The sequence below is a fragment of the Candoia aspera genome, chromosome 4 (assembly GCF_035149785.1).
Source record: "Candoia aspera isolate rCanAsp1 chromosome 4, rCanAsp1.hap2, whole genome shotgun sequence".
Classification (NCBI taxonomy): Eukaryota; Metazoa; Chordata; class Lepidosauria; order Squamata; family Boidae; genus Candoia; species Candoia aspera.
In genome coordinates, this window is record NC_086156.1 from 29,378,680 (window position 1) to 29,402,900 (window position 24,221).

General features: G+C 37.0%; 1 protein-coding gene across 2 annotated transcripts in view; it reads right to left on the reverse strand.

Moving 5' to 3' along the window:
• The window catches only part of ETV1 (ETS variant transcription factor 1), a 97,886-nt gene that overhangs the window by 19,512 nt on the left and 54,153 nt on the right, over positions 1-24,221 (reverse strand). For both annotated transcript variants that reach the window (XM_063303704.1, XM_063303706.1), the window contains 2 exons: positions 18,006-18,194; positions 13,514-13,767 (listed from right to left, as the gene is read on the reverse strand). In XM_063303704.1, the coding sequence (XP_063159774.1) occupies positions 13,514-13,767; positions 18,006-18,194 (443 nt within the window). The remainder of the gene's footprint in view (positions 1-13,513; positions 13,768-18,005; positions 18,195-24,221) is intronic.

Consider the following 24,221-nt stretch of genomic DNA (forward strand, 5'->3'; position numbering starts at 1 on the left):
CTCAGAGTACTAGTATTACCTGGTAATTTCTTATCCCAAGTTCTCACCAGGTCTGAACTTGCTTGACCTGGTTTTTGAGATCAGTCAACATCTAGAAGGAAGGAGAGTGTAACTTGGGCTCCCAATATTCACAACTTATGGTGCTCTTTCAGAGTTTGACCATTGATTATCTGGCCCCCAATGAAAGTTAGCCCCTCTGTGCTGCTTTCTTCACAGGTATTCTCCAGTGGCAGAAGCAAATGCATATTTATACCCTCTTTGTCAGCCTGAGTTTTGTAAGCTTTAAGAATGAAGTGCTGATACTTCTCCCCAAATATGGTTTTTGTCCATATAATATAATAAATATAATATAATATAATATAATATAATATAATATAATATAATATAATATAATATAATATAATATAATATAATATATATTTTTAAATTATTTATTTATTTTATTTATCAAATTTTTATCACCGCCCATCTTCCTCCACAGGAGGGACTCTGGACAGTTGTTCCTCAATGATGTTCTCTTTTTCCTTAATGACGTATCCCCAGAGCATTTGTACAGTGGGGACCCAATGTAATAGGAATCATCTTCAAGTACAGGTAGCCCTCACTTAACAACCACAATAGGGACAGGAAAACTGGTTGTTAAGTGGTGTGGTTGCTAAGTGAATCACCATGTGACTGGGCTCGATTTTATGATGGTCGCTAAACAAATCCAGCCTCCCCAATGGACTTTTTTGCCAGAAACTGGCAAAAAAGTCGCAAATCGCAATCATGTGACCGCAGGATGTGAGCTGGCTGCCAAGTGCCCGAATTGCAATCGTGTGACTGCGGGGGTGGTGTGACATTTTGCGACAGTCGTGTGAGTACAGGTGGCAAAGCACTTTTTCTGAGGCTGTTGTAACTTCAGACTGTCATTAAACGAATGGTCATTAAGCAAGGTCTACCTGTATAGGACTAGAGCAAAGGAGAATGAGGCAGCATTTACATAGTTGAGAGACAGCCAATCAGAGACACACAGGGGGTTGTTACAGGCGAGGCTAGCAGAGAAATACAAGAAGTATAAGGATTTCCATCCTTATTCTGTACCCTTTCTAAAAATCAGGTGACCTGCTGGGCCCTCTACTCTGTATCAAGCACAAAAATGCAGTTCTTTGCTCCTCCTTTGCAAGGCAGGCTAATCGCTCCTGAAGATTTGTTTACAGGGTTGCCGAAAGCAACACTGATCCTAATGATATTCTTAGCTTGGCAGTAATGTTGTGCTGCTTTGCTTAAAACATAAATTGTTACATTAGATGCCCCAATCAAAGAAAGCTACATATACAGGTCCCATTAAGTAGAGTTGAACCACAGTAATCTTCTTGAGCCATATATTTTGAGAGCATAATAAACAACCGTGCATTTGCAGAATATATGTAAAATGAGATGAAGCAGATCAGTTGCAACAGATGAAAAGCTGAAGAAAGGAAATCACCTTATTGCAAGATGTAACAAGTAACTCTGATGTTAGTATTTACTGTTAGGGTTTCAGACTATACTAAATTGTCTCTCCCCTTAGCATGATGACAGCAACAGCTATTCCTTGTTCTTAATCCTCAGGAGTGGGTCAGATAAATGCGGCAACAATTTCACCACAGCTTTTTCTCTGACCAGTTTTAAGAAAGATTACCTTACATGCATGGTTGTAATCTGCAATATTACAACAAAGCTTTACCTTACTTAGTGTACCACTTGAACTATGCTGAAAAACAATACGATTTAGACCAGTGCCCATCTTGATAGAAGCATTTCTTTTAAAGAAGGTATATCTATAAAATGTATTTATAATCCATACAGCTAATTGACTCTTGCTAACTCTGTTTCCTGGAACAGTAGTTTGGCAGCCGCTGCATAAATCCTGTCATTGTCTCCTCTATTTTACAGTGTGTTTGCTTTGCATTGTACAGAATTTGTGATGGAAGGGATTACGTAATATAACTGATGATCTCTGCCCTACAAAACATACATACTGATATAATACAAAATGAGGTATAACTTCAGAAAGGCAGATAGAAAAATATCCAATTTGGATATTTGGGAAGTGAATAGAACTCTTCGCTCGATAGAAAAGTCTACTGTTCTTCAGAGCAACTTCAAGAACATGCAGAAAGGGCAGGTAAACAACCCAGGTCAGAATAAGCAATATTTAACTCCAGGGGTCTAAGGACATAGGGCATTTTTTAGGAACTTAGACTAAAAATTCTAGGATTTAAGAATGTAAAACAATGGAGAAAATATAGCTACACTGTAAGATTAGAGAGTTAATCTTCTGCAAAACAATGTATATTTCATTTCCAATTAAAATACAAATAACTAGCAATTTGCAACACAAATTTGCTCCTTAGTCAACCGTCATTTCCAGACAAAGTTTCTATCAAGTAATCTCCCTATTTCATTCATGGAATTTTATCAGAACAAATTCAAAGGTCATTGTCTTCCACTGCTTTCCCTTTAAAGATGCTCGCCAATGAAAAGTACTGTAAAACTCTTCTCGCTTATATTTGAACAGGGAGAGCAGGACCAGATTAAAGCAGGATGTAAAACAAACCAAAAATAAATGGTCTTTATAAAATTACATTAAAAATTAAAATTCAGAGTAACAGAAACATTGCATTATGGCAGATGTGAATAAAAACAAAATCCAGGCATCTCAGAAAAAAACCTTAAACCCAACCTCTCATCTGGCAACAACCTTTAAGTTATAATCTAATTTGTCCACAGCCATTCCAAAAGAAACCAAAACACACACACACACACACACAAATAAAAGCTAGAGCTTTTCTCCCTGAAATACACCAGATTGCTATAGCAAACTGCTGGTTTACTCTGGCATCGTCATGACATCCGGTTTTCAGAAAACACATCAGGCAACAACCAACCTCCTTTAACAAATGGTTACTTGTGATTGAGGGTTGCAGAATCAAAAAGACTTTCGTGTTTGTAATGCAAAAATCTCTCCAAGCTGCTGGGTGCCCATTTTTAATGTATTTATTCCAGTCATATGGGATCGGTTTTAAGCGATGTGTAGACTAGCTTGCTTTTTATAAAGAAGTGCACATAAGCACACACACACACACACACAACACTTTCACTCCCTTTTGTGAGCTTTGGCTGGAAATACACACAAACATCTGTGCTTTAGCCTTTTCCTCCACCCTGTTCTCGGTCTATAAAAATTTAAGTTCTACAAACACTGCTAGGCTATAGTGACATATTTGAATGGAATTCAGACCAACCAGTTCCTGTTTATGTTTCTGATTGGCGCATGTAGCCTTCCCATTCACCATACATTAGAAACATGCCAAGGCCACATAAACGGTGTCAAGTTACACACCGAGGAGGCCAGCGCACATTAATCATTGCTTCAAGTCAAGAGGCAGGAGCAGCAGCTGATGGAACACTACACCCTTCAGCTTTGTACAAATGGACATTCCAGGGTATTTCTCCCATCTCTCCTCCCCCTCTTTCCCCCTTCAGCATCCATTTTATGAATGAAACTCCAGGCTCCATTCATATAAAAGCTTTGCTTATTGGGCTTAGCCTCTAGGGATCAGTCGGACTTGGGTAAGGCTGATGCGATTGGTTTAAGACAAGCTTCAGCCTTCCATTACTGATTGAAAATTCAGCTGATGTCCATTTGACCTGCATTAATGCACAAGGACTAAATCCAGACTGTATTCTCAATTCTCAAATCAAATCATTAGCCAGTGCCACTTACTGTAACTGTAGATTCAGAGGATATTTTATCTGTTCCTTTGGGGAGGAGGGGGAGGAAGTAAGATCAAGAACAAGGCAATCTTTTGGAGCTATTGCCTCTGTGATATGATGTATGGGATTATGCCTCTACAAAAAAAGTAGTTTTGACAACACCCATTTTAGGTTTTATATACAGATGGAAGAATGGAAAAGACTGGAGAATATAGCTAGGAAACACTCTTTCAAAGGCAACAAAGTAATATATTCTTGTGATATCACACTCATTCCAGACTGCATTCACTGGGCACTATAACCAGAGGCAAAAACTTGCCTTTTAAAATTATTTGTCCCTTATAAATCAGTCTGATCTGGATCAAAATGCCCAATGTAAGAAGAAGCTACATCATCAACACAGAAAGCTATGGATCCCATGTCACATATTCTCCTATAATTACTTCCTCTTGGGCGTTCTAGGATCAAATGGCCTGGAAGTTTGAAACCTGAGGCAAGACTCTATAGCATCCTGCAAGTGATTCTTCTCTGAAACTTCTTTCACAGACATTTTATGTTGAATTGATCAAAAACAGGGTGTCCAAAGCACTGTACCTGTCTTTGCTTTTCCTTCATTCGAAAAAAAGTTGTGGATCTGCTCTCCCCTTCTTGGGTTTTTTTTCCCCTTTGTTGAAAAGAAATAAGTACCCAGACTTTTAAGATCTCCTTCCAATAATATGACCCACAACCCTTCATCAGATCTGATGTCAAACACCTTTCAGGAAAGAACTACTCCTGTGATGCTAGGACCAAAATTGCACTCTCTTGCACAGAAGTGGTATTGTACCACTGTTGTAATGAAGAATGGATAATCTGAAATATCAGGTTCCCCACTTTGATGTGAACTCCCCAAACTGCAATCTATAATGCAACAGAAGGGAAAATTATTAAACATGGAGAGTAGATCCTATTAACAGTATTTTACTTACTTAAATCACCCTCTTCTATGATCCAATGCGACTTATATCAGTAGGGTTTCTCAGGTAATGGCCTCCCAGCCCTGAGGCTTCCAAAAGAAAGAACTGTAATACAGTAGTGGGTGTCTGGCAAAGCTGGTAGAATAGCAGGTAGAATAGGGCAGATTAGCCACCCATAACTGGCAACGTATGAACAGTAGACCCTTTCATGCCAGGAAACTATTCAACATCACCTGCCCATCACACTGTACAGCTTTCTCCTTAGCCCCCATAATGCCTCACACTTTGCATAACTGAAGGGAAGATATAATAATATTCCTTTTGAACTCATACTCTGGAGGAATATGCTCCCTTGATGCCCTTTCTATAGAAATTTGGGTTCCACCCTTATAATGTCATCTGCCAACAGAAGTCCCTTCTGCCTTGAGGGCAATCTTTTGTTTCTTGCTGTCAGACCAGAAGCCTAAAACCACCAAATTCATTCAGCTACCATTGCCCTACAGAAAAAACTATTTTCTTAATTGTCTGATTTTTATCAATGTTTAATTTTACTTTGTTCTTCTATGTTTCTTACATTGCATCTAGGTTTTATCTCCTATCGTACCTTATTTGTCACTGACCTATATATGATTTTACTCATACACATTTACATACACACAAACTCACATCCCTTTATATTCACTCAACAGCATATACTCAACAGGTAGAATAGCATTCTACTCTTAAAATATTTGTTATTAATTTAGTCACTTTGTTTTTATGACTTAGGTGCTACATTTAATACCTTGCTATCCATACTTACTGTACTGTACTCCTGTTGATGTCTTAATTTTTTTTTAGATTTTAATGCATTTTTATTGTTCTTTCTAGATAATGTTAATGTTTTCTTTCCTATATTATGGCTTCTTGCTTTTTATTCTGTTATTTATTTGCCAAATTTACCACCACCCATCTCCCCCATCCTTTCATGATGTCAACTATAATAAAGATTTGTATTTATTTAAATCCCATATGGGTTTTTGTTATAATAACCATTCCCACTTCTTTGTTCTGGCCCCACCCAGTTATTGGAACAGTATATGGCTCTCAGCATACCACACAAAATTCAAATGCTAGATTAAACAGTCTTCAACATTGGCCCAAGTCCACCTGGTGACAAATGTAAGGTAATGTATTTGGACAAGAAAAATCAAATTTATATTCTTAGATTGGGGAGACCTGCTTTGGTAGCAGTGCATATAAGAATATGTGTATCTCCAACTAAACTTAATAAGCAGTATGATGCAGCAGCTAAAAAGATGAATGCAATTATCAGCCACATCAACAGAAATAGGAGAACCAAATTACAAGAGGTAATTTCCATTGTACTCTCTACTAGCTAGATGGCATTGGAGTATTATTTCCAGTTCTGGCCACTGCATAGAGATGCTGGAGCACTTCAGAGGAAATCTACTAGATAAGAGATCTGGAAATCAATTCCTACCAGGAATATAGGAATGATAACAAGAGCTGGCCAAGTTTAGCTTGTAAAAACTAGTGTCAACAGCACTACATGTCTACCACAGGATCATACTTCCTACAAAAGCTTCCCTCCCAGATCAGGTTGCCCAAATGACTCATAAGGACAAGGTTAACTACCAGAGGTTTATGTTTCACATGTAACCACAAAAGGATTTACTTTTTAGAAGTAACTATAAATCTTAAGAACAGTAGGGCAGTGCAGTTCTATTATTAAGGTATTCTGAAGGCCCTGTGATTAAATGAGCTAAAAAATTAAAACTGCCAGAGACATCAGTAGTAATCCATTTCCTTAAATACATCAAGGACAGCAAATGAAATATTTGTTTGGCAGAAGCAACTGTATTTAATAATAAAAAAACTGTTACATAGAGTGAATAGTATATCTGCAATTGAAACATCCAGATTCCAGTTTCCAAAATTTTCTAGAACAAGCCTATTACCTTGATCATGCCTAAGATCAACAGCAAGATGTCACAGCTGCGGGATGCTCTGGTGAATGTGCCTAGCAATGTATTTCATGAACAGATAAATAACTCTTTTAGCTTTAATACATGTGAAATTCTCCAAGAACCACCCAAAGAAGCTCTAATTAACCCACACTCAAAATTATGAAAACACTAATGGCTACTGAATTCCAGAGCTGTGAGTAGAGCCGTAATGTCTGGCTACATAGCATTAATAAATCTTATGAGGAGAACTGAATATGAGATACTCTGGGATACTACCACAAATTGGGATCCTGATGAAGTAATGGAGGCAGAACTATACAAATCAGAGTCTGACTTATAAAATATGAGACATGTTTTGTTACCACTGCACCCCAATACCAACTTTTTGTTTTCTTCCTAGTGTTTTTCCTGCAGTTGCAGGGTCTGCTTTTCCGGATCAACCAAATGTTGATCCGTTGGTTGTGACAGGAATTGACCAACCAGCCTGTCACCCGAGCCTGACATTGTGAGTTGAGGGAGAGTGTCTGGCCCAAAGTCACCCAGCCGGCTTTCATGCCTAAGGTGGGACTAGAACTCACAGACTCCTGGTTCCCAGCTGGGAGCCTTAACCACTAAACCAAACTGGCTAGTGATCACTGCACCCACAAATACCAACTAACACAAGAAAATATATCCAAGGTATAGAACAGCCCAAGAGTAACTAAAACTGTAATGGCAAAAGGTTCAGAACCTGGACATATTCAGGTTTGTCTGAAGAACCTTCTCATAGGATGATGATGTAAGCTATCGTTTCTCAAACTGTGAATTGTGACCCGGGAGGACAACACAAGACAATATATAGAGCAGTGTTTCTCACCCTTGGGCACTTTAAGATGTGTGGACTTCAACTGGCTGGCTGGGGAATTCTGGAAGTTGAAGTCCACACATATGGGGGTTTTGTTGTTTGTTTAAAAACCATTCTTGAAATGACTTATTTTCAGCAAAAAAATATGCACGCTATTAAATTACAAACAATAAAATGAATGGAAATTGTGGGAATTTGGGCGAGAACTACCGTTTAATTCTGGAATTCATGATTTTAAGGGAAATGAAAAATGAATGAGGTCAAATGCCTACCTTGGATTACACCCCCCCCCAATTTTAATAATCTAAAAGCAATTATTTATTGGGTTTCTAACTAGAGAAATTAACTGGAAAACAGGCTCAAAATTGGTGGGAATTCCTAAAAATGTATAGGGCAGGAGAGAAAAAGGAACAATTCCAAAACAGGAAATGGGGTTACACAAAAAGGTAAGTAAAAATCTGAACATCAAAAAAGGACACAAAAAAGCAAGTGAAGGAGGGACAGATCAACAAGGAAGAGATCAAGCAGGTAGCCTAGTTTTGCTGTCAGGTACAATAAATGAGAGCTCAGAGCAAGCTGAGATTAACAAAAGATGTTAAAAATAACAAAGAGGGCTTTCCTAGACATGCCCAAAGTAAAAGGAAAAGAAATACTACCATCTGCTTAGTAATGATGACAAAAATGGATTAAAAACACTGATAACAAGGAAAAGACCTATTCAACTCTAATTTTGGCTCAGTCTTTTCTAAAGACAGTATGATTGAAGTTGCTGGGTTCCAGCTTGGGTATGATAGAAATTTGATCAGGAATAGAGCCCTAGCTTAGATGAGTCAAATTTTCAGAACCAGATGAACTGCATCCTAGACAACTTAAACAACCTGCTGATGGTCTGGCCAAACACCAATCCATTGTCTGAGACTTTGGAAGAATAGGTGAAGTGCCAGATAACTGAAGGAAGGTAACTGCTGTTATTACTATCTTCAGAAAGGGGGAAAGAAAAGACCCAGAAAACTAAAGACTAATCAATCTGTCATTGATACCAGGGAAGAGTCTTCAGCAGATCATAGTGATCGATCTTAAAAATAATGCAGAACTTACTAGAAATCATAATGGTTTTATGAAAACAACTATTGTCAGATTAAGCTTACTTTTTTTTTTAACTAATTTACTTTAGTAGATTGTGGGAATGCTGTGGGCATAATACAACTTGATTTCAGCAAAACAGTTGAATAAGTACCCCATGAAATTTTGATCAGCAAACTAATTATGTTAAGGCTAGATGACATGTCATTAGGTGGATTTACAGCTTGACTGAGAACTATACTCAACAAGAATTCATCAGTGGCTCCTTGTAAAATTGGAGTGAGATAACAAGTGTGCTGCCACAGGGTTCAGTCCAAGTCATTAATTTTAATTAGTGGTTTAGATGAGATGGAGAGAATGCTTATCAGACTTCCAGATAATGCAAAACTAGATGGGATAACTAATATTCTAGAAGACTGAAACAAAATTAAATTGATGTATTTAGAGAAGTGGGCTGGAAATAATAGACTGACATTTAAAAGAGATAACTGCAGAGTTCTTCATTTAAGGAAAAGAAATCTAATGCACAGGTATAGTGGTGAAGTACCTGCCTTGGTAATAGTACGTATTGTAAGGTGAATATGAGTCAGTTATATTATTTCTTAGATTTCTAAACCAATTCAATCAAGCATTTTCTAGTAGTATAGAAAGATAATCACAAAACATATAAACATTAAAAAAATCCACAATATAATACCGTAACAAAAATTAAAAACAGAACAGTATGTTGTCATCTTTCAATATTAACACCTTTAAAGCCCTCCTTGTGGGACCACCTGTCTCCAGTTGCTTCTGCTTGTCCCACCAGATCTGGTAGGGTAGATATGCTCCAGGTCCCCTCACTGAAACAGTACTATCTTGTGGGACCTGAGAGATGTGCCTTCTCTGTTGCAGCAACTGCCCTGTGGAACAGCCTTCCCCCTGGATATCGGGATGGCCCGATCCCACTGGGCTGTAAAAAAAGTGGCTTTTGTCACAGGCATTAGGGCCAAGTTATTAGCAGAGCCCAATATAGGTGAGTCTGTGACTGAGGCTAATGTGTGAGTTGCCTTGGTTTTTGTATTTTGTGTTTATTATGCTTGTGCTTGTATTTATGTCGTTTTTTTATTGTTCTGTATTGTGAACACCCAGAGTTATTTGCTTAAGATGGGTGGCCATATAAATTTCATAAATAAATAAATAACATATGGGGTTCCCTCAATAAATTAAAATTTACAAGCTCTCCAGAAGAACTCCACTCTAATTTGTTCTGGAATGATATAATGTTGGTGTTAATCTATTTCCTCATGGGAGACTGCTACTGAAAAATATGACTTATCTCCCAAAAGGGCAAATACAGTTTTTAGGCTGAATCACTAACAATAGAGTTTCCATATCACAAGAAGCAATAGTTCCACTATATTTTATATTAGTAAGACCTCCCCTTGAATACTGCATCCATTTCAGGTCATCACATTTTAAGAAAGATTCAGAGAAACTGCAACAGGTGCAGTGAATGACTATGTGGATAATCAGAAGCCTAAAAACTAAATTTTATGAGGAAAACTTATTAACTTTAATAGAGATGAACAAGTAGAAATATGCTAATACTTTTCAAGTACCTGAAGGAATGTCATACAGAAAAAGGCCAAGATTTGTTCTCTATCATTTCAGAAGGTAGAACACCAAATAACGGTGTTACAGTCAAAAAGCAAGATTCTGGTTATGTTACAAGAAAGTTCCTAATGGGAGACCATTCTGACAATGAAACAGAACCTTTGCTGATTGTGTTCTGCAGAGGTTAAACAGCCAACTATTTAGGGATAATTTACATTGGATTTCTGCACCAAGCAGCAGATTGAATTCAATAGTCTAGGTGGCCTTCTGATGCTATGACTCTGTGACCTAGAATACTTCCCCATACAGAATTCTGTGCACCTAGAAAGTTGTGTACTCATCCTCTAATAGCAATTAGCCACAAAGACACTATTTCATTTTGTAGTCTGAATTATCCCCACAGCATGGCTCCTAGGATGGGTGGAAAAATAAAACATCTTCTACTGTGTTGACATTTCTACTTCTTTCCATGTTCCATTATCTCAACATTCCGCAATAGAAATTGCATACCTGCAATTACAACTAATTGATCTGCCATTTCCGATGTCATAATTAATGTCATGTTTTAATAGAGTCATAATCATTCCATAATAATGGTTTTCATTCAGCAGATTTCCAAAATGGGTAAGAATATGGAGCTCAAAAGCAATAAGCAGTGTTGAGGCTCTTTCAAAATATCCCAGAAGGAACATCTTAGTATAATGATCTTGCAAAAGAGATTTTTAAATTTTTATCTGGATAGTAAAGTAATATTATGCAAGCTCTTTTTCAGTGTGACTTATCCCTAAACATCCATAAACATAATAAAATCAATGATTCAATGGCAAAATGCATTATGCTTCCAAAAGGGTTATTTAAAGTACTCTTAGAGCAAAGATGGGGGAAAGGGTGACTTCTGCAGAACAAGGCAAAGCACCATCAAACCATTGACTGCATTTTATGTTGGGTACAGATGTGCCAACTAAAATGCAGGAATTTAGAGCCATAAAAAGTACTCTAAGGCCACAAATCAATTCTTCATGACTACTGGTTGTCCCGCTAGATCATTTTAAACTAATTTTAATTCTGCAGAAGCAGAGACCAGCCCCTGAAATTAAAAGAATGAATGGGAATAAGAAAGAAAACTTAATTGATATAAAGACCAATCACATACCAAATTTATAAAGATGAAAAGCACTCTTGCTCCCCAAAAGGGCATGGACAATGAGACAGATCCATCTAACCCAATGACCTCTTTCATAACCTAATGACCTCTTTCACCTTCCCTAACGGATGCCCATTTTTGTTTGTTTGTTATTCAGAATGGGAAGCTAACATAATCAAAGTTTTAGCTAGCCCCAAATTTCCCAAAATCAATTCATTCTGAATCAGGTCATGGGTTAGAGAGAGAGGGACAGAGGACTGACTAAGAATATGTATCAAAATCCAGCCTACTATTCCAGAAAGTTTTATGGTGTGCACATGCCAAAGAACAGTGGTCTTTACTAAGAAATCCAGAATTTACGAGAAAGGCTCATGTCCTAAGTCTTGAAAGAGATTGGTAGCTATTAGTAGTGTTAGATCAGTACATTATTCTATCAGTCCTGATGTAATGATAAAATGGGAGATGGATAACTCAATACCTCTCTGACGTCCTTGGAGGAAAGGCAAGGTAAGTAGAATAAGGTTACGATTTTAATATACTATTAATCTAGTAGAGCAGTGGGAGAAAAGAACTGCTTAAATTCATGCTTTATAGGACTATTTCAGATGAGTCAAATACTATTCCTTCAACACAAGAGTCAATAATTATGCTTAGGCAAAATATAAACCAATACTTTCCAAATAACCATGGGAAACAGAAGTTCATACATTATTTTACCAGATCAGAGTCTTTCGGAATGGTGGAGTAAGGAGACAGATAAATCAGTTTCAGTTCAGACTGTAAGCATGAGAATTGGTAACTACTTCCCTCCTGCTAAAATACAAAAGCCTATCAACAAAACAGCCTTGTTACCATATCAACTTAATAGCCCAAATAAGCGCATTTTGGGAATTAAAAGGGAATTCCTGAAACTGTCCCTCTTTCATTTCCTTGTATCAATGGTAGCATCTGCTATGCTAAAACAAAATGTTTTCAAGAAGCAGAACACATTTTTGCAATCTCTTCTTCTTTGTGAGGAATAAAAAATCCTACCAACTGCAAGAGGACATGCAACAGGAATCAATAGAACCTCAACTAGCACTTACTCAGCAATTCATAACTGACCAACAGCATGATAATCTCTAATGCAGTATTTCTCAATCTTGGCAACTTTTAAGATGTGTGGACTTCAACTCCCAGGCTGGCTGGGGAATTCTGGGAGTTAAAGTTCACACATCTCAAAGTTCCCAAGGTTGAGAAAAACTACTTTAATATAAAGAAACAGGGTTCCCAGAAGAGCAGGTCCTCACAGTGTCCCAAGAATGGGGTAAATATCTTACAACTATACCCGGCAATAACCAGAGAACTGTAACTTATAAAATACTGTCCCTGCCTACCTCCTGCTTACTAATTCTGTTTAAAAGTAAATATATCCAGAGTGTTTACTTCAAGGGTTAATATTGCATTCATACTGTAAAATCTTATTAAAAAGGAACTAGCATCAATGAAAAGTTGGTTTATTAATTGGAGGCCATTTTACAGAAAATGTATATTAGTTTCACCCTCAATTCTGCCTGACACCCCAAATCTCTCGATAACCCCAAGTTCAGTTAAATAAAAATAATATTAGTGAATAATTGTACTGATATGCAATTATTTAGGAGATAAAAATCCTATTTAAATGTTAAGTGTTTGCTCCTCTACTGCATCCTTAATTAAAGTAAATGTCCCAGTATTGATTCTAAAAATGGAGGGATGGGGGTACTTAATTCAGAGTTGTTGCATGCGAGATGGGCAGTAGAGAAATTTAATGCTTGCAACAGGGGCACTTAATTCAGGCCTGCAAAGAGCCTGAAATAATGTCTTGCATTACATTTTCACTTCAGATCTTGACATTGGTGCCCTCATATCATTTATGGAGGTGAACCTACTGTATCTCTTCAGGTAGAATTCCATTTCAGATGGCAAAATCATCTGAGAAAAAAAAAAGTGTTATTTCATCTAATGGTCAGGAACTAGTATGATAAAGCCGGTACGTTCATAACAATCTAATGGGTTAAACCAGAATGTTCCTAAATTATCTAGAAATACTATTCCCGGTGAAGCTTTTCAGACTCAAATCTTGTCTAATAAATCTAATCTTGTCAAACAAACCAAATCCTGCCGAATAAAAGATGAGGAAAAAGTATGTTTTGTTTACCTGAATCGTATGCAAAGTCTCTAGGTTCTTGTTTAATCATCAGAGGAGGAGGAGGGGGAAAGCTCTGATTGACTGAATTGCCAACCATGGCATTGTGTTCATACACTGGATCATGGTACTCCTGCTTAAACCCTTGAGGTGGGAAAGGGATGTTTGGCTCAGACATCTGGCGTTGGTACATCGGACGTCCTTCCCGCGGCATGGCAGGCAAAGGAGGAAACGAATTACAAGGTTCTGAGAGCTGACGGCGAAATCTAGGATATTAACACAGAAATCATTATTAACCTAGTGGAGGGAGGGGGAGATGGGTACCATGGAGAAAGAATGGATTATGGTGGCAGGGTGGGAAGGAAGATAAACTGTCACAACAGATGGCAAAAGAAAAATTATGGTAAATTTTGGAAATTGAGTTTTTCTCCTGGGAAAGAAACACATATACAATTTTTGCAGAATACAGCAAGAATCTATTAGACAGCACAGGAAACATCATTCTGCAAGAATTAGATAAAAACAGCTGCCCCTTGAGAAGGATTTCATGGATGGCTCTGCCATGATAAACAATTTTCTTAATCACCAATTAAGCATTCTCTTTTTCCCTCATTTGATATTAACCTAAAAGTAACAGGGAGAAGATGTAAGAAACAAACAACGTGAATGTTTCTGATCACCCAAGGAGAAAAGACAAGACAAGACAAGACAAGACCAGTATAATGTTTAGCACTTCTTCATTTATTTATTTTTTAAAGCTTTGCAGATTATGGTTTAAAAGCTGCCTTTGTAAAACATATAGTCAGTACCACATATTCTAAGTTGTGTCTGATCCACTTTTCTGCTCTAACGTAAAGAAAGAGAAACTCAAGACCATATCATCTGCTGAAGAAAAAAGGTCTACAGAAACACTAATTCTGTAGTCTTTCAGGTAACTGATATTTAAATGATATTATTTATTTGGATTGATAATTTACATATAAATAGCACATTGTTTTCAAAACACTTCATTTAATGTGTCACAGAAAATTTAATGTATCAGTGAAGTATGGTTTGCCTAAACCAAACTGAGAAGGAATGCATACAAAGAGGAGAGAGAGAATAACAACCAGACCCACGGTCCAAAAATACTTCTCATCCTTTTTCCATTAAATGCAAGCCAAGCCTGAGCTGTTATGCCACACCAGCTCTCATATCATTTCAGTTTAGATTATTAGATTCAACTTAATACCTCTCCCCCCAAAACGACCATGGAGCTAGAACTCATGAACAATTTGGACAATTGTACTGACTGAACACATCCAATGAAGATGGGACAGAATGGGTAAGAAAGGCAGAGCTTTTTGCTGGCACAGAAGAAAGCTTAGAGTGCCCCATTCATACAGTAATCTAAATTTACCAAAATTTGCCACAAAAAAACTGTAGGCATTTAACTGACAGGAAGTCTCATTTCTTTCCTGGGGTTCCCTTCTAAATAGACACAGAACAGAACTGCGCACTTGCTTACAAGATCATGAAGACTGGAGACAGAAGCATTTGCTGTTAAGAATAACTTTTATATTTGCTGAAAGAGGTATCTTTCAGTTAAATTTATATAGTCATTCATGGCAAAGAAGGCAAGTGACATCCCTCCAGAAGCACTCATACTCCACACAACTGAGAATATTCCATGCCACTGTGAAAGGAGTGATGCCTTTGCTGTTTGCCTATACAATTAGAAAACAAAAGTGTTATACTCAAAGCGCCGTAAAATAGCTAGGTTGACTAGCACTGCATTCATTCTTCCCCAACCTTCCCCCTGCCCTCTTAATCAGCAGTACTTACCCTTTTCAAAAGAAAAATAGTGAACTTAACGTAAGAAACAGGATCATTAGTAAATCTCAAAAAGTTAATAATACTTGCATGGGAAGATGGACTCAAGCCATGTGTTTATACAAGTGGCTTTGATTCCTGTTGGTACTCATTAAGGCCATTTATGTTTCAGACAATTGGGCTTTTCACAAATAGTATTGTTTGTTTGTTTAGAAGACTTCTATGGCCACCCATCTCACATGTGATTCCGGGCACCTAAAACAATTTAATAATTCATTGAAGCTACAAATATACTGAGCCATGGTTTATCACATTTTGCTAACTTTCTGAGTTCTACTTTGTTCCATGTGGAACCTAGACTCCTTTGGCCTAGCCTTGTCCCAATCATGCCACTGAGCAATTATCGAAGAGTTAGGATTACAAATGAGATCCTCCTGAAGCATAAATGAGGAATTTATCACACAGGCTACCTCAGTGAGAAAGAATTTAAAACCCTTCATATTATGTCTGTGTAAATAAAATGCATGTGAATAAGCCCACCAAGTTCAATGGATTAACTCCACTTTTCAAATTGCCAACTATTTAAAAATACAAATGCCAAAACATCTAAGGGAGGTATTCACCCAAGCTAGAGTTGATCAGCTTGATACAATGGTCAGATATGGGAGATTTAACAGCATCCCTTATAACGAATGCATTTGTATATGCGGAGCACCTGAAATTGAGGATATAGTACATATATTATTTGATTGTAATTTGTACAAGAAGGTGAGAGATCTGCAACTTGGCCAATATATTAAACGAACAACCCACTGGGAATCACATACTAGAACACATTTTATGTGTGGCCAAGACCCAAAAATAACATATAATACAGCTCTGTATTTAAGTAAATCAATACGCTTGAGATCTACATATGTGGGCTTGATTGGGGTAAACTGTAGGGGTGACAAGGAAATATGATGTGTATTTTCACTTATATGTATACTTACCTATTGTATTTTTATTTACTCCTTACTTAACTTGTCTTTTTATATTAATTTTATATAGAATTTTATTAACATGCAGTGTTTAATCTTTGATAAGATTAAACTTTGATTGATTAACTCCCAAGTCAATGGGACTTTTAGCAGATGAAATTGCAAGACAACAAGCAATTTGTTTTATCACAGACTACTTGTAAGAACTAATAAGGACTATTTTTGTGGCTTAAAAAACTGGAATTATATGGTGACATTCTGATTTCAGAATGAATATGCAAACTCCAAGCCTAGTGGAACCATCACTAAATTATCTGTGTCATTGTGTGTATCAGGGAATATTCACAAATAGTATGTCCGCAGTGGGCCTACACATTACTACACCTTATGAGAGTGGGAAAAAAAATGGTATTACATTGAAACTGGATTCTGGAGTACATTCTGATCAGGTTAGAACACAGCTAAGTGAATATTTGATCAGACTTGCATTAACAATCATTATCAGAATTCAAATATAGCCATAAATAAATTCAAGCAAAATATATTGGCTGAATCTATGGATGCTCTGCCTTAGGGAATTCAAATATAAGAAATAAGCAGGGTGATTCAGGGACGTAGCTCAAGCTTCAGTTAAGTTTTTTAGCTTTTGTGGTTTTGCTCAGCCTAAAGTTATTTGAACATCGTTTGTTTTGGCTGCTTAACTTCCTTTTCCTAAGCTGCTGCATTTCAAAATGCTCAAAGGACTAAACAGAAAAATAAAAAAGCCCACACCCTTTCAATGGATACTATGCAAATTATAAGAGAAAACAGCAATACTTATCTTCAATCAATTTTATTAAGAATTCAAAAACAACAAACCAACCATTGAGTATTTGTAATCCACATAAAAATAACCACCTTTGCAGCAAAATTGTTCCAACCAAATAAGTTAGCCATTTATTTGTATGGAATCTTCAGAAGATTGTCTACTTTGTCCAAATTCAATAGAATTTTAGAATTAACATTGAAATGTTAGAGAGTTGTTGTTCATAACATCTGCTACTACTAAAAAATCATGCTAACTAGTCTTACAAGGCTTTTCTGATTGTCTGATGCTGATGATTTCTCAATTGATTTTTATATGCAAAAATATGTTCTCAAGCTTCCACTTTGTAACACACACAAAATAAGCAAGGCTACAATATAGTGTTATATATGAGGACTGAGCACATTCTGAAAATGATTTGGAAGACAGCCTTCAAGCTTCTCTGCTGTTCAGTAAAGAAGGCACAACTTTTTTTAGGCTTCTGCCTGCTCCTGAAAAATATATGCTGTTTTGACTCCTTAAACCAGTGGCATCTTTTTTCAGGCTCAAGAAGAATGAAAGAAAAAAGATATGGTTGCTTTAGTTAGGTAGCAGAGAAGTGCTCTGCTCAAACTTCTGCAAAGTCTGAAGGACCTTTTCTGAATCAATTTTGAAGTGTATACAGACCTATTATACAGCATATTTTGGTGGTCAACAAATTCCTCAGAATTTTTTTGCCTGTCCATGTTTAGATTATGCTTCTTCTCTCTTTCTCTCTCTCTGTGTGTGTGTTCATTCATTCTCAAGGTTTTAAATAAAAGCAAATATGGTGGACGGTGACATATTCAGTAATGAACACAATATAAGGAAGTGACATGACCAAACTACTTGCAGTAGAAAACAAACATAGAAGAACTGTCTCTGTTACCTGTGATCCATAGGGAAGCTGTTGTCTGGGATGGGCTGAGATGGAGGCAGGTGAGCAGGAAAAACCCGTTCAGGTTTAGAACTGTGAACCGGGTTTGAAGATGCATGATGCAGTGGTGAAACTGGAGTGCTTGATGGAGTTGGTGGGTTAGAGGTCCTCATTCCCACTTGTGGCTTCTGATTATAGGCACTGTTTGTTAAACATGGGGAGATATAAATGGCTTTCCCACACAGACTGTTTGTAAACTATGCATGGATACTCATCTTAAATTCAGTTTCTAGTATATCCCAGTTAAACTAGATAACCCTCCCAAGATCATATGCAATCTTGATCTACATCTGATATCTTTTATTGTATTGGCTGGAAATTCTGAGAGTTACATCCCAAAATATAGTTGAAGGGCACAAGTTTAGGGAATGCTGATCCAGACAGACCAAGTGTGTAATTCAGAAGTTGATTTTTAATTCCCCATTTACCTCTGGATTGTTTTAGCCATGATTACGTGACTAGACCATAATGGCTGGGTTTACACATCATGTAAAGCTCTGAATTATGGTTTACAACTACAAAAACTAAGTTCACACCATGCTCTTAGGCAACACCAAACACACTATGGCAAAGCATAATATATAAATCTATTTCTCTGGCCCAATTACTAATGCTAATCTTGAAAATGAGAACCTGATTCTATTAGTTTATCAAAGCACAAATCATTCTCTATCCACTATTATTTCCTAACCCAGTTAGGAAGTTCTGGATATAATATACATAACAAATATGCGCTGATTATTCTTTGTGCTTGTTAGATACATCTGCTATTTGTTTGGAGAGTTTGTTTTTCTTACTTTTTAAGAATACTTAGAACAAAATGCTTGCACCACAATTTTTATAAAGAGGGTTTCGCAGCTTTATATTTTGGATCATGCAAGCTGATCTGACAAAAGATGAACTATTAAATCTGTAGAATATAAATAAAATTGGTTAAAATCATAATTAAAAAAAAAAACGATCATGAGAAATATTCCACAAAGCACCGAAGCAATATTTGTACTAGACTGGCTCAAGTTTTACATGATAGGTTCAAGCTTTTGAGTTTCAAAGAACTCACCATCAGGCAAGAGAGTTAAATGCCGCCCCCCACCCCCAAAGTCTTCTTTAAAGTCACATCTGTGTCGGTTTTAATCTATTTATCATCAAATTTCTAGGCCATCCAATTCTAACACGAGTCCGGCCAGCTTCATTTTTAGTTAGCGAGAAAGAAAGCTTCAAACATGCGAATTGGGACTTATCAGGTACAGAGTAAGATTGATCTGCACAGGGAGTTATTCCAAAGCTTGCTGGGAGTTAGAAGCAAGTATATTGTCTTATCAGTAAGCAGAACACTGAAGCAAGTTGTTCATTGGATCACTTCAGAATATTACACTTAAATTAAATGGCAGTTAGAAATCACGCTGTATGGATAACTGGCAGAGATTATGTTGTATATTGCTTCTGAATTGTTTGAAGTGGGGTTCATGTTTAAGTTTCATCAGCCTCTCAAGAGTTACCTGCAAAGTAAGTCTTATTTTATCCTTTAAAAAGAAGCATGCCAGCAGGTTACACTTAACAGTACAATATCTTTTGTTTTATTTGCGATGTTTCTATAGGTATATATAAGGAATTTGAATTTCAGAAGAAATTAAACATGAAATATTAGATTGCAACAAGTGAGTAAGTCTTCTAAGGGGCTACATCAGGATTTCCCAACCCGAATTCCGTGGAACCCTAGGGTTCTGTGAAAGGTCACTAGGGGTTCCCTGGGAGATCATGATTGATTGATTTAAAAAGATATTTCAAATTCGGGCAACTTCATATTAAATAAGTTTCATTCTTTATTTTTAGTTTAAGAACACTGTTAATGCATATATACAGGCGTACACATGAAATGAATAAAATAATATTGTAACTTCTGGCCTATATCTTAGCCTGAATGTGCAGGGGTTCCCCAAGGCCTGAAAAATATTTCAAGGGTTCCTCCAGGGTCAAAAAGTTGAGAAAGGCTGGGCTACATCCTTGAAAGATGAGGGAAGTCCAGGAACTTTGAGGAATGGAGAAAAGGACTTCCTTATACAAACCTAGGATAAGGAATCTATGATCTTCCAGTTATAGCTGAACAACAATTCTCAGCATCTTTCACTATTTAGGGCAGCTGAGAGTGTTCTGGAAAATCCAGAGATGGACAGGTACCCCATCCTCACTCAGGAGCATGTTGCATCCTCAGAGTGAGAAGCACTGTTGATACAAAACAGCATAAAACTATCATAAAAATAGAAAGTTATGCATATTACAATGATGCTATTTCCCCTTCTTTTCTTCAAAAAAAAGGTACAAAGTGTCTTGGTTGCAGAGCTATTTGAACTCCCAAGAGTAAATACATCGCTGTAAAGTACTCTGCAGGATGAAAAGAGGCAGACACTTTATACCAATTCTAATGCATCTGGACACCACTTATGGACCTCTCTTCCCGGGGAAGCTTTCCTCATGCCCACTTTGATTTCTTTTTGGCAATGGGCTTAATTTTCCAGGGTTTTTACTACTGGAGACCATCATCATCAGGTTGTATTTCATACTTTTACTGAGCATATGTACCAGCTGTTATGGTTGCATTTTTTACACTTCCTTTGTCACTGTGGAAATTATAGAGATGAAATGAGATATAAATGAAAATGAATGGAGCCACAATTCTATCTACAATGCAGAATGTGTGAAAGAAGCAGTTCCAAGAAAGAAAAACAGCATCTCCTTAAGGGAAGTGATAATGACCTGCTCTGGCTTGCATATATTTTTTGCTTCAACTCCTATAATCCTGTATCATTAAACATGGTGGCAAAAGGGCACCTCTGTTCTAAGCAGATCAGCGCATCTTCTGTGTAATACACATACACACAACTGAAACAGCCAACTCTAACAAGCTTTCAGACCATTGTCTGCACTGACTGTTTGCACTCAGACGATTCATAGTTTCACTTCTTCCACAATTGTTTGAAACACAAAGGTACTGGGAAAAGAGCCACTATCCGAAAAAGCGTTCGATTCCCCTTTTGTTTGGCGCTGCTGCTGTAACAGGTGCAAGCAAAGCCCCCACTCTTATTTCCACAAAGGCAGGGTCTTAATCATTTTTCAATGCAAAATAAATAGGAGCCTGATCTTTCACAGATAGTAACTGCAAGGCTGTGACAGACCACCATCCCTGTAGCATAAGGCAGATAGTGAGAATTGACAAGTATATACTGTAGGTATCAGATGTATCAAAAAACACTTAAAGTGGAGGTTGAGCGTTTGGATAACCACATTCAATGGCTCTGGGTTTTTTTGGGGGGGGAGGGTTGTGTGTAATTTTTTATTAGGAGTTTTGAATAAAAGACAAAAACGAACAAGAACTAATATAAAGGAAAGAAAGAAAGGAAAAAAGACAAAGACAAAAAGTGCAAATAGAAAGAATGAAAAGAAATAAAAAGAAGTAGCTTCTGATTTTCTTTGCAACAAATATAAGTACAATTACAAAATTAACTTTTACTCTATGGTTACAAGAAGAAAAGCTCTCTTTTTTCTATTATCTATTATTACTTTAAAAGCTTTATTAAATTATTATCTATTATTTCTAATCATCAAAGCCATAAATCATAAGATCATTTTTTTTTCTGTTTCATGCAAAAAGTCTATAAGGGGTTTCCAGTCAGCAATAAACATAGATGTTGTCTTTTTTTTTAATCAAGGAAGTCAGTTTGGCCATCCTTGCAAGTTCTATCATCTTCACCAATCATTCCTCCATGGTGGGTAGTGCTGAGTATTTCCATTTTTGAGCATATACAAATCTTGCTGCAGTTATCATATATAGAAACAAAGTTCCATGACTTTTTCCCAACTGTCTGTCCATCAATCCCAAAAGGAAAGCCTCTGGTTTCAATTATATATTAGTCTTTTAGATCTTCTGAATCAGTGTATGTATTTGCATCCAAAAAATTCTGGCTTTTTTACATGTCCACCAAACATGATAAAGTGTCCCTTCCTCTTGTTCCCATTTCCAGCATAAATTCAAAGTACCTTTATACATTCTAGACAATTTCTCTGGTGACATATATTAACAGTACATCATTTTATAAAAATTCTCTTTAAATGTTCACTGGCTCCGGATTAGTTTGCAAAACATAATCTTACTCTGATTTATTAGACAAAAAAAAAATGTTTCAACACACTCCTCCTGTCCCTTTGTTCATACACTGGAATAGATAGCTTCCAGATGTGTCGAACATCTAAACCAGGCACTGTAGTTTACTCTCAAGCTAAAAGCAAAGCACTAATACCAGTTTCATCATGTATGAGTCTGCAGTCTGAGGTTAAACAACAGATCCCAGATTCAGCTATAATTATTTGGATGCAATGGAGAGTGAGCATTTGTAACAACGCTGACTCTTCCAGGAATGAGCAAGCATTCCTGTACATACTGTTTGATCATGCCCACCTGGTGCCAATTGTCAATGGACGCAGTTAACAAACACTTGGTTTGTTCGTCACAATATGCAAACCAGGAACTCCTGCATGTTAATAGAGAGGAAAAAACTAGTGCTCTGCCATGACAAAAAAGCCATAGGCTTGTTGGCTGCATCTGTTGGCAAAGCAGTCAAATGGTGGCAAGCAGAAGCACTGTATGCCTAGATATAGAAGGATCCGTGTATTCTGGCTCATGTCATTTTCATAGGTACTCATTTTGTTTTGAAATCGAACTGCAAACTTTAGGGAAAACAAGACATTTTTGTACACACTAAATTATGCATGCAGATTTTAATCTAAAATTCAGAAATGTTATATAGTTTTTGTTGTGTTTTTGAGTGGAAAAAAAAAGGATGTCTCCATGCATGTCCAATACATTATCTGAAAAACCAAGAAACTGCAGTGGAAAATGTGATAGCTAAATATATGAATATAAGTTGGGTTGGTGTCCTTATTACTGCCCATGTCAGATGATTATTGCCCTCTGATAAGTGAAACATATGGTGACTATTTTGTAGAAAGTTCCTATAGAGCAGGGTTTCTCAACCAGGGTTCTGGGGAATCCTAGGGTTCCGCGAGAGATCACTCAGGGTTCCCTGTGATGGACTTCAGTAATGCTGCTGGTTCTCAGGAAGGAGGGAGCACATTCCAAGGAGGGGAGCAATTTAAGAGAAAACACAATCTGGATCTGGAACATGGGAAGACTAAGAGGTTCAGAGTAGCACCAGCTTATTTCCCCATAGGTTAGGTAGAGTAGCTTTATTCTGGCAAGATTCTGTCTATATGGTGTGAGCAAATAAAGAACTGAAGTTTGGTTGGCTTGATTCTCTGTCATTCTTGGGCTGGGCCTGACATTCCCTGGGAGTTCAATTTATTTAAAAAATTATTTCAAATTCGGGCAACTTCACATTAAAGAGGTAAGTTTCATTCTTTATTTTTAGTTTAAGAGCACGGTTAATGCATATATACAGGCCTACACATGAAACAAATATAATAGTTTTGTTACTTCTGGCCTATATTTGAGCCTGAATGTGCAGGGGTTCCCTGAGGCCTGAAAAATATTTCAATGGTTCCTCCAGGGTCAAAAGTTTGAGAAAGGCTGATATAGAGGAATAAAGCTTCATTTATACTCTAAGACTGAGAGATAGAAAGAGAGAGAGTGCGCAAAGCATGTAGAAACTTCACGCCGACAAACTAAAGCTTAAAAGCTATTAAACAGCATAATGCTATCATACCAATTAAAAATGATCCTAGAAACCATTTTAAAAGTTTGGCTCTCCACCCTCAATTCCCAAGGGGAACTAGCTTGCTTCTGAAGATATAATAGTCTCTGCAAAAAAATGACTTAATAATCATCCATGAACCCACACCTCCTTTTTCTTAAATTTCTAGTGTGTTACTCAGGCTCATCCCTTACAAGAAGGATTCTTTTAACCTAATGTATGTTTTTGTTTGTAAAATACTTACATGCACAAAAAAAAAATTAATCACACCTATACCAAATCAAACAAAACTATGCTCCTTTTGGAATTTCCCTAGCATCTAAGGGATATTGAAAAAGGGTATTACTTTAAAAAAAATTGAGAATTTCTCTGAGAGGACTATAAATATAATCACTGCTTCTCCCTATTCATACAAGAAAGCCTCACTAATTTGGAACAGCTACAATTGGGACAATAACTCTCC